The 11,632-nt window shown below is 38.0% G+C and overlaps 1 protein-coding gene across 2 annotated transcripts in view; it reads left to right on the forward strand.

Moving 5' to 3' along the window:
• The window catches only part of SKIC3 (SKI3 subunit of superkiller complex), a 46,493-nt gene extending 35,068 nt beyond the window's left edge, over positions 1 to 11,425 (forward strand). For both annotated transcript variants that reach the window (XM_079331349.1, XM_079331350.1), the window contains exons 35-41: positions 980 to 1,108; positions 1,718 to 1,839; positions 3,587 to 3,745; positions 6,068 to 6,220; positions 7,925 to 8,055; positions 9,297 to 9,420; positions 10,840 to 11,425. In XM_079331349.1, coding sequence (XP_079187475.1) covers positions 980 to 1,108; positions 1,718 to 1,839; positions 3,587 to 3,745; positions 6,068 to 6,220; positions 7,925 to 8,055; positions 9,297 to 9,420; positions 10,840 to 10,917 — 896 coding nt within the window. In that variant the 3' untranslated portion in view covers positions 10,918 to 11,425. The remainder of the gene's footprint in view (positions 1 to 979; positions 1,109 to 1,717; positions 1,840 to 3,586; positions 3,746 to 6,067; positions 6,221 to 7,924; positions 8,056 to 9,296; positions 9,421 to 10,839) is intronic.
• Positions 11,426 to 11,632: the final 207 nt, after the last annotated feature.

Consider the following 11,632-nt stretch of genomic DNA (forward strand, 5'->3'; position numbering starts at 1 on the left):
CCCTCACTGTGCAACACCAGACAGAAGAGAATTTTTCATCTGCTGTCAGATTTTGGATTAGAAAGGTTCTGTTAAAATGTGTGGATTATGAACTGTAGCGAATTGCATGGTTGTCTTACTATATTACATAGTCTTCTTCCTTTAGCATATGAAGTGGAAGTTTGGTGGGGTTTTCAATTGCTAATATGTAGTTGACAGTGAAATACTAAAACATTGCTTCTTCCAGAGTGATTTTGCTCTGATGCATAACGCTGGCTTGCAAGTTAAAAATTTAAATTACTTTCCTACAGGAAATACGAGTGTATGAGTCCTATTTAGAAGCAGTATACTTTACATTTTACTTTGTTAGATCTTCAAGCTTTGTTTCATTTTGCCAGCAAAGTTAATTATCTCAGGGATGAAAATTTAAATAAAGAAAATCTTTAGCTGAGTTCTGTCCTAGTTCAGGACAGAGATTGCTCTTACAGTAGTAGGTGTTCTTCACAGGGCTGTTTAAAGGTGAAGTTGACACAGGAGTTAGCTGGCAGTGGGAGTAGGCACCTATTGCTGTAACTTTCCTGCTGGTGGGCATACAGACTGAGTCTGTATGACTGAAAGCTCTGGATGGCATCTTGGGATTTTTGCTGCTGCTTCATGTTTTGTTACAACTCTTCAGCGATAGCCAAGATTAATCTGTGTAGTCAAAAATAAACTGGCAGCTTCAGGTTAGCACACTGAAGCAATCTGTGAAAAAGACATTAGCTGACTTTAGGAACAGCATCTTCCTTTTATTATTTGATTAATCATATTAGTTTGAAGCAAGTAGTTGTCAGCTTCCTTGGTTTGAGCTCATTTACTTCTCTTATTGTTGCTATCTTATTTAAAGTGTATGGTTCCATTAATAGGTATGCTGTTATGCTTTATCTGGTAAAGAGCATTCTAAGTGAGCTACCAGCATATTTAGAATGGGCATGAGTTTCCTTTGACCATTCTCTTGTAGATAATCCTGCTGCTTGGGCAGTGCTAATGGCAGCCTGTCATGCTGAGAACACTGTTGTGTGTCTAAACAACACTGAACCGAAACGAACAGGTCTAGAGATGACACTTGTGTCTACAGTTTCAGCCAAAAGTAAGCTATACAAGTTTGCTATTTTAAAAAAGCAAAATAAAATTGAAATTATCTAAGCTTGCAGTACTCTCTTGAAGTTGCAAATAGGCTGAGGATTACTCAGTAGTGGTTTAAGCTGTAACTGTATTCTACATGAAAAAGCATTTAATTCTAATATACATCTAGGTTTAGATACTTAATGGCAGCTTGCTTTCCCCTCCAAGGTTTCAAATGGTTTTCTAAAATAATATTTCTGAACTCTGATGCACTAACATGAAGTTTGTGGGTATATTACATTGCTGCAGCTGTACTTACTGAAAAGGCTGAAGTAATTTTGAGTTCTGTAACTCTTCCAATAGATTCTCAGTCTTGCTCAATGTTCATAGTGTTTTGGAAACTGGAATTAAACTTCCATGTTTGATAAATCTCAAACCATTAGCTCAAACAGTGTGCACTTAAATCCCCTCATGCTTTTAATTTTGCCATCTTTCAATGTTCCTACTAGTGATGGGAGCCATGTCACATTAAAACTCCTAAATGTTCTTCCTTTCCAGATCTACAGCCTGTGGCTATGGTATGGCGCTACAGCATAAACACTGATCTGTTTAAGTGTGTTGTCTGTCTTTACAGCTGGAGAAAGTAACCTTCCACGTAGTTATGTCCGTACACTTGAAGACTGGTGTCTGTGTCAAGCTATTACCAGTCTAGAGGAGGCTGGGAAACTGTCAGAAGCTGAAGCTCTTTGTAAAAAGGTATGATGGTGTCACCATGGGCAGATTGTGGTAGAATTATATGGAAGCCATTATTTTTGTGCATTATGCAGAAAGGTGATGTTTGAATTAGCAGCTGTCAGTTCCATCAGAGCTACAAAATACAGTAGTTCACAGAATATTCTGAGATCATCAAGTTGAGCTCTTAAGTGGATGGGCCTGTATGGGAATCAAACCTTCAACTTTTGCATTGTTAGCACCATGCTCTGACCAACTGAACTGATTGTTGACATATTCTCCCATCCCAAATATGCTGTTTGCAACACCAGAACTGTGTAAATGGTTGACACAAGTAGTACATGTCACGATAAACCTTAAGTCTGTTCTTCCTGCCTAGAATTAAGCAAAACATTGCCAAAATTCAGGGCAAGAAGTCAAGGTCAGAGACGTACATGGAACGACTATTTCCTCTGGGTTGTGTTGGTACTTTGTTTCAGAGCTCCAAGTGGATGCAACAAGTTTAATTATTAAAAATAAAGGTCATGCACCCAGCTGAGGAAAGGAGCTGGGCTGTTGACAAGATTCAGGGGAGTGTTCATGAGCAGAAGACAACAAAAGATATGCAAAGAAGCACACATTCCTGATTTTCATTAAGGAATATTATTAATCACATGCAAATGTGATCCTTGTTTCTGGTATATATCATTAAAGGGGATGGGAGTTAAACAACCAACCAACAAAAAACCCAAACCAGACAAGCAGATTGATTGAACATGCTGGTTTCCAGGTTTCTTGCCTCTTTGTTTGCTTGGTGAGGTGTTTTCCTTTTCTGGCCAACATGTCTGCTGACTTGCCTCATATTAACAATGATCAGAGATTTTGAGATATACCAGATCTGTACTTCCCCCAGTTTGGGTATGAGGGAAGTTGTGAATTTTGCTTGTATTTTACTGATTTTTGTTTGATTAAATAGCCTGGAGAGAGGACAGTCAGTGTCTGCAATTAGTGTAAGGAAAAGAGGTAGCATTCCCTAGTACCACAGACTCTCAGTGCTGGTTTTGGACCCCAGAATTCTCAGGAAGTAATATAACTGGGAGTAGTGAGTCAGACACTGCTGTCATTCAGTTGTGAAGGATTCACAGGCAATGTACGTTGTTAAAAAATGTGTGAAAAGTGCAAGTGTTGTTTGTTAAAACAAATCTGTTTTGAGTTATAATTCTTGGAAATATTGTGATTTCAGCACAGAAAATAACCTGCAGTTAGATTTGCAGAAGCTTCACAAGGTTCACCTGAGCAGAGTAAAGCAATAGATAGCTAGTTTTCTGTCTTTGCTTTTTTGTGTTTGTTCCAAGAAATACTCTTTGGATACCTGCTGTGACTGAATAGGGAATGTTTCATTTCTGTTCCAGTGAAAATAAAGTGCCTTATCTAAGAGAATTGAACTTGCCTGAAGCATAATCAAGGTCCCTTTTAGCCCCAAGAGACATTTTTGCCTCTGTTAATAGGCCCAAAACTTGCAATAATTGTCAAACCAAGTGAGAGCTGTCTTTCAGAAACCTATAAGAGTAGGAAATGCACAAAACTGAGCTTGGCTTCAAATGTATTTTGAGGACAGAAAAAGTGTTACCTGGTTTTATGGGTCTGTCCCTGGAATTCTTTGTGCAGAGGAGAAAAACGTTGTTTCAAGCATCCTGAGAATGCTTTCAATATTGTTTTCTATAAAGAACAGAATGGAAAATCTAAGTATCCTTGATATTGGGGAGTGATAATTCTGCTGTTTTGGTTTTAGGGTTTAAAAAGCTGCCCTGAGAACCCAGATCTGTTTTTGCTTTTGAGACAAGTTCAGTGTAAACAGCTGTTGCAATCTCACAAAGAACTTCCAGACAACATCCTGGAGGAGCTTCACAAGACAGTCATGTCCAGTTCATCCTCAGCTGCAGCCTGGCAGGTAAGTGTGAATCTTTTCCCTGACTGGTGTGCCACTCTCACACCTGCTGTAAGAGGGTGACCATTTGTTTCATTGCTTGATTTTATTTATCTGCTGACAGTCAGTGACAGAAAAAACAGCTTAAATTATATTTGTTCCAAAGTTGAAACATCATGTTAGCTTTTATAAAAGTTGAAATATCAAGGACTGCTAGTAAGACCAAGCAGACATGGAGGCAGGAGAATTAAAAGCTTGAGTTAAATGCCTGGAATCCCTTTAGGGATCTGCAATTTGACATGTGGGCAGAAACCAATTAAATACTTCATAACCCATAAGAATAAATGGAAGTAAAGGGCTTCCTAGTGTAGTAACACAATTTCTTATTTAGGGTCTGAAAACCTAAGTAACTTTCTCCATAATGTCCTGACTTCAGGTGTCACTGTTATTTTAGGAAGTTGATTTTGCAGAGAATCACTCCCGGTAACATTGTTCACTAATTCCCTTCTGTAGCATGATGAGTGATTATTTTTAGTTGAGATGGAAGTGCTAAAGCTCTCTTCATATGCTGCTTCTGTGAGTCAGTCTGAGAAGTCTCACACATGCCTAGAGATCCTTTTGGTGATGCAGCACCAAATATGTTTATTTTCTAACAGCTGCTTTTTAATTTAGAGTTATTATATGGTTTTACCAATGTAAGTAGCACATTAGAAAGAAAGATGTGAACTTTTAGAGTCCTTTATGTAACTGAAAGACTTATGATGCTCCTCTCCCTGTTGATAAAAATAAAACCCTGGTAAGATTCAGTAAGTTGATTTCACTCTTAGTAGATCAGTGCAAGGCTTGTGTATAGATCATGATCTCACTTCTTAGAAGGCTGCAGGTCCTCTTCTCTTCAGAAGCACCAGGAGTATTATTTCTGGGAAAGATGTATTTTGATGCATTTTTGTGATTTTCTGAATATAAAACTTGTATTTCTGAAATTTCTGAATATAGAACTCATTCAAGTTGAACTTGCAAAATAGAGGGCACACAAGAAATTATTATATCCTCTATTTTAACAACATTTTTTTAAAAACTAAATTAGGGTTTGTATACCATTCTTTAAGCATCCCTTGCATGCTTGAAGCCAAGTCATCTTGCTTACAAGCAGGGATAATAAGTGATGTGAGTGTATGTGATATGGAGAGTGGGAGGGGATGATTTGTTTTGCTCTTTTTAATCCAGGCCACATATGAGATACCTGTGAGGAAGATCTTTTTAGCCTTCAATGAGAGAAGTATTTCTCAGGGCTTAGAGAGTGTTCAAAAACCTTGGCTGCTCCATATGCTCCTAGTGGATAAATGTATGCTTTTTTGTTTTCTGTCTAGACTTCCTATGAGTTTGATTTATCCATTGTGACATCTTGCAGTTTTACTACATTAGAAGGGTCATTAGCTTTTCTTTCTGGTTAAGTTTTTGGCTTTTGTGTAAATTGTTACATGGGCTTTAAGAGTGCTGCTGAGCTGCTGTTCTGATGGCTGTTCTACTTTTTCTGCTGTGAGATGTCAGGAAAATAGAGAAAAACAGATCTAGCAAAGCTGCTTTTGCATGAGGCTTCTCTTCTTTGCTTCTTGAGTGCTAGACATCATCAGCTGCAAAGAACTGAGACTGAGGGAAGCTTTTTTCCTACATGTGAATGAATGTTTTACTCTAAAAAGCAGGCCTGCATCTTGATGTCAAGAATGCACAATCTTACTAGTGCTAATTAGTACTTTCCAGTGTGTTTCCCTTTATAATTGGAAGTAATTTATGTGCACCAGAAAGGGTTAATAATTTTTGCCCCCTCTAACACCACACAGTCTTTAGCTAGGAAAAGTCTAGAAGCCTTTGCTCAAAAACAAGGAAATTGCTTTGTTTACTTGGTGATCCAGCAAAGAATATTTCTAAATATGACTTGCACATCTTCATGCATATCATGTACATGTCATGGCTACATCTGCTTCAAAAAAATGTGTGATGACTACAGAATTAAAGATAGAGAAGCTAGAACCCTTTTCCTTCTCTTCATAAGGAAATCCAGGACATCTTGTGCTGGCAGAGCAGGCTGCAGCTGAGAGAACCTATGAAAAAAATCCATGAGTGGGCTAGGGAACTCTTAAAATAAGTTACTGTAGTGAGGTGTAATGCCTGCTCTGCAGCAGACTGACAGGGCAATGCACAGTGTGTTGTTGAAATGGGAACTGGGTGAATGGTTTTAGCTAATAGTGTGCCATGGTACACTCATAAATTGGACTAAATGATATTACCTAATGGATGTATGTTTTGGTGGCTCCATAACTGATTTTGTTGGTTGTTTATTTTCAGTGGCTGGCGAAAATATATCAGTCTCAGAGAATGATGACTGGAGCAGAGATGTGTTACAGAAAGAGCCTGCAGTTGGCATCACAGCAGGGCAGCTGGAATGGGAAGTTATCCAGTCTGCTCAGGCTAGCTATGCTTGCACTGGAGATCTGCATGGTAGGATAACTGCGTGATTTAATAGAAATTGGTGGGGTAGAAGGGTTCTGTAGTCGTTAAATGAAGCCCCTGTTGAAATGCCTTTGCATTCTGTGAATGACAGCTAGAGAATAAAATGAGACTTCAAGAGGCAGTGGAGTATTCTTAGTCTTTGTAAGAGAGGTTGCAGTGTAATAATAGAACCACATAGAACCACTTTGTGCCTAAGGGGCTCAGATAGTATTTTTGCCCAGTAAGGCTTGTCTGTAACAGTTTTAGTTTGATCATCCCAATTGACAGACCCTTAAATGTCTGTCCTCTTGTTCAGACAGCCACCTCAACAGACGTTTTTTTCTTCCCTGGTGCCTGGAGATGTCAGTCAGTCATATTTCAAGTATTTTTATGCTCTTTGGACATTTCCAAATATAATGCCTTGCATTGAAGTCTAAGAACAATCTAAAGGAATTGTATTTTGTGGAATAAAGAACCTGGAGGGGGCAAGGTGAACATACCTCTGGGTCTTGGCAAGTGTTTATTCTCTTCAAGCAGTGTCACTCCAAAAACTTGGAAGTGTTTCTGATAGTAACCTACCAGAATGTGAAGTCTGCTGTGAAATGTAGGTACTGCTGTGATCTTGGCTAATACTTTTTCACATTTAATGTATGACCCTGCTGTAATCAAAATCAGGCAAAGCAACCCCATATATCCTCTGAGATCTAGTCAGATTTACTGAGGACAAAGCTGCAAAACTGTTCTCCTTTTTGGAGAAGAGAGTTGTCCTCAGTTTTTCTCACAAGCCCATTGCTTCCAAAGACAGAATTTGTTCAGCAGCAGTATTTTTCTTGCTGTTATTCTGTCAGTTTTTAGTGGTCTGTTTTGTTTCTTATTGCTCTTAAATGCTTTCAGAGGTCTCTAGATACTGTATAACGTGATTAATACTATTTCTTCAAGGCCTGGCCTGAATTGCTTATGAGTAGGCAAGACATTGTTTAAAAATGTGATTAGTATGAGTTTGATTATCCCATCTTGACTTTTTAAGTGAGCAGAGAAGCTAATGAGTGGATTTTTTTTTTGCATTTCTGCACTGGTTTAATTAAAAGTCTAAAAGCCTGGTGGAAAACTTGCTCAGGTCCAAGAATGCTCTGTATTTGCTCGTCTCCCAATTATCTTCCAATTGAATATTTGGTCACCATTTCAAGTACAGTAATTTGGATGCTATCCAGACACAATGGGGATAATAAGCTTTTTCTAAAACCAGTTTTTATTTCTTTGCTTTGCTTGTATTCTTAAGATATATGGCTCTGCTGAGTAGTTGCTCTGTTAGGTAATTGCAGTCTAGGAGTTGGTTTTGACTTCTGGTAAAAAAATATGTCGCTTCTGGGAATAAATTCTACATTCTAGAATAGTTCTATATGTGGTATGAAGATTTACAAGAGTTTCAGAAGCAATACTTGTAAAATTTGTATGAAAATCAGACTGTTTGCATAAATTAGCAGGAGAAATGCTGGCAAGGTGATCCTAAATAAGTTAACACGACTTTTCTAGAACTTCTAACCACTGCTGGTCTGGGGGGTTTTTTAAACAAGTGTTTTTGCAACATGCCAAATACTTCCCAAAACAGCTTGAATTAAACCTGCTTTCTAGAAGTGCAGATATACTACAACAAAATATTTTTTCTTTTTTCCTTTTTATTATTCTCTTCCTTTTATTTTCAACTTTTATAAGGCTAATGTCTCAAATGAACACTGGCCATCCTTGGTTCAGGAGGCAACAACTGAAGCTTTGAAACTTTCTCCTTGCCCCTTGGCAGCTCTGCTTCAAGCCCTGCTACAGTATATTCGCAAAATGGGAGCAAGGTATGCATGCTCTGTTACATTTTCAGTGGAATACAGTGTCTAAAAACACAAGTGGTCATTATCTGCAGATCTAGCTTCAAGAATTTAAAGAAACTTGAAAGCGGAAAATAATTCTTGAAATGGTGTGGCAATTAAAAGAGAGAGGGGAGAAGGGGTTAGTAATGTGGGGAGCAGCCAAATCTTCCATAATTTCTTAAAAACAAAAAAATCAAAAAAACAAAAACAAAAAAATCCAGAAAAAAACCAGCTGTAAGACAACTTTTAATGCTGACTCATCAGGGAGGCTACGCATTCTGAAAAATCTTCTAAAATAGCACAGTGAATACAGGTATCACTGCCTTGACTGCTGCTGGGATTAATTTTGGTCCTAATTTGGGTTTACAGTGAAAGTTCATGTCCACTCCTGAACAGCCAGATGGACATTGTGGCTTTTTTGAGGAAGAGGGGAAACATTTAGAGAAGGAGTTCTTGGAATCTTCCTATGTTGTGTATTTGGTTATGCCAATTTTGTCTTGTATAGTATTTTTGCTTAAGGTATGGAAAATTGGAGGGTTTTGTATGGCTTTATTCAATAATTCACCTGTTTTGTAGATAATTCTAACAAAATTACTTGCTTCTTTTGTTGGCTTTTCAGATGACAGCCTAATGTGATTGTGATAGTTATTGCTAACAATAAAATGGAGATAAAAACTTAATTACAATCAATGTTATTACAAATCCAGATACTAACTTAGGTGAACAGTGTATCACAAAATCTAATTCATCTGCCTAGGTGTTTCAAAATACTGAAGCAAGAAATTAATCTTAAATGGAAATAGCAAAAAAAAAAGTAATTTCTGAACAGCCTGTTAAATCACAATGTACTGGAAATGTATTGGCTATAAAGGACAGGATGTGTAGAACAAGAGCCAAAGCTGATGGAGCACCAGTGAATAAATATGACATTCCTACGTGTAGTTACGAGTTGTTACCACATTTCTCACAACACTGTGAATTTGAAAATCCCTTTGTTAGATAGATGGATGTGGTTGGTGTTGGAAGGTAACAGCCAAACAGAATTTTAGACTTTGTGTGCTCTATTCCTATTACCTTTTCATCTGTAATTTCACATCTTGTCTCTGTTTGCAGGAACTGCACTAAGAGCTTCCCCATATATTGCTTTTAACCATTGTTGCTTGCTTTGTTATATTACATGGGGCCTGTTCAGTTGAATTTGATTTGGGTTATGTTTTGATTACCAGGGAGACTCGGCGAATGTTGGAGAGAATCGTTTATCAACCAGAGAATCCACAAACCGTGGTGTCGGTGGCACGCTGGTACCTGCTGCAGCATCTGTATGCCAAAGATGATTGTGAATTAATAGATGTAAGACTGTCCACCTTACACAGAACTTCTGTCTATTTACATTTGATGTTATACTTGCAGGTGGGAGGTGGGGTGCAGGTGGGAGGTGGGGTAGAAGGAGGTTGGCAGACCTGCTCTTGAGGTGCAAGTGTACTTCCAGTTTTTGAAATCAACACTAGTTTGTTTGAATGCCTTCCATTCCTCCATGCAGTAATGAAAAACAAACAGTAAATTCTCCAGTCCAAACTTGGACCAGTTCTACTGGTGACTCTTCAGTGGACATGAGGACCATTTAATCAAAGTTTTAACACTAGGAAGTGTTGATTCCCTCCAGCCTGGCTGGAACCATGTTGTGTCCCTGGCCCAAACGATCTGAGCAGTAGAGTGCTGTGTGCTCTGTATTAAAGACTTGTGTCTGTAACAGTACAGTATTTTCAGTACATAGTAAATGCTACATTACTTTCTGTTGACAGTACTTCACTAATGTATTTGATCAAATTCACAAACTTGTGCAGCTCTTCCATGCAGTGCAAGTGGTGTGTAATACATTTTGGCTTATAATGAGATCTGCTTTTCTCCTCAAAATCTGAATACACTCTCCTATCCTCAGTACTGCCTCTGGCTATTTTTTTGCCCTGATTATCAGCTCTGGTAAATTATCAGTTCCCTGGTGAAATATTGAATCCAATATAAAGTACTTTTGGAGGTACATATAAAAAGATGTGGACAAAAATCCATACATAGACATGCAAGATAAAAAAAGCTAGATTTAATAAGTTCAAAAGATCCTGGTATGATCTCATTGCATTTGCTTCTGCAAAGTCATCTCTAGTTCCTGCTGATGGATATAGTGATAATATCTGGGGATTTGCTTGGTTCTGCTTAATGGTTTTAATTTTCAGAATGTACAATGCCATTGGATTGCAAGAAATGTGCCAGAAGCTTATGAGCATTAGGTGGCTTTGGTGCCTTTTGTAAGGTCCCTAATAGAAGAGCCCAAATATGATATATGGAAAATAAATCAGGCAAGTGTGAATTTAACTGGGAGAGGAAAAAGGATGTGCCAATTTATTTAAAGAAGCTGCAGAGAGCACTTCAGTTTGACAAATAAAGATTTATACAAAAGTAAGATTTATACAAAGCAAGAGATAAGTATGTGTCAGCAGGAAAATAGGTCTGCTTGTGTAATTGCCAGCAGGTAACCACTGACCAGTGATGCTTTTACAGAGCATTGGAAGTGATTACAGTCACTATAGTGCAGAGTTTGGATCTTTTAAGCAAGTTGATGTGTAATGTTGATTATTTCCTGTCTGGGGATTATGAGTTAGATGATTTTTTAGCAAAACTGTCTAGCAGGAATTAAAGTACATTTCAGATTGCCATTAAAACACAAACTGTATGATCTTAAATTCTCAGGTCATTCTCTATTTTTCTCTACAGGTGCTTATAGAAAATGCCAAAGCTAATGGAGATGTTAGAGCTCTGGAGCTAAATGAGAAATTGTCAGCAAGTGCCTAGAATGGACTATCTCAAGCAAAATACTTTTCTGTCCATCCAGTTGAATTAGTTCACCTTCCGAAAGCATATATGTTTTGGAATGTTTTGTTATGTCTTACTTTTTTCTGTTTCATCAACTGCAGCCTTGTCTTTAGTTCTGCTTTTGCTTGAACAAAAGTAGGTTATTTTCGTGTTAAGCACTTAAAATCACATTTATTTTGAAAAGAAAACCCTGAAATTCACTTTTGTTTGCTCCCTCACTTAAATTTTGTCGCTATTCACAATAGAGTATTTCCCCCTAGGATGCATAAAAAAGTACAATATTATCTCCACTGCCAGCAATGCCAGGTTTTCTTGGCACAGAATCTTGACAGCCAAGTAGCAGCCAATTTCTGTCATCTCTCAGTAACTCAGCTACTGATAGCTTAATTGGATGAATCATGACAGTGGTTCTTAAGACATGTTGTTATTTTGCTTTTATGTACATAAAAATAAAAAATGAATAAAGCAATGATTCTGACCTATGAAAGTTACCATGAGACTCTTCACTCTGTTCACCTGAGTCATGTTAGCAGTCCATTTTCTGGTTTACATCTTAAAATTTCTGTCCAGCAAATTCTTCCCATGGCTTGTGGGATCCCATTATAGGCAGGAATGGGCATTTCACAGGTGTGCAGTGGGCCAGCATTGACCACGTGCTTGCTTTTGGAGCCAGTTGCCCCAGGCTTACAGAAAA

The sequence above is a fragment of the Erithacus rubecula genome, assembly GCF_903797595.1.
Source record: "Erithacus rubecula genome assembly, contig: SUPER_Z_unloc_3, whole genome shotgun sequence".
In the NCBI taxonomy this organism is placed as follows: Eukaryota; Metazoa; Chordata; class Aves; order Passeriformes; family Muscicapidae; genus Erithacus; species Erithacus rubecula.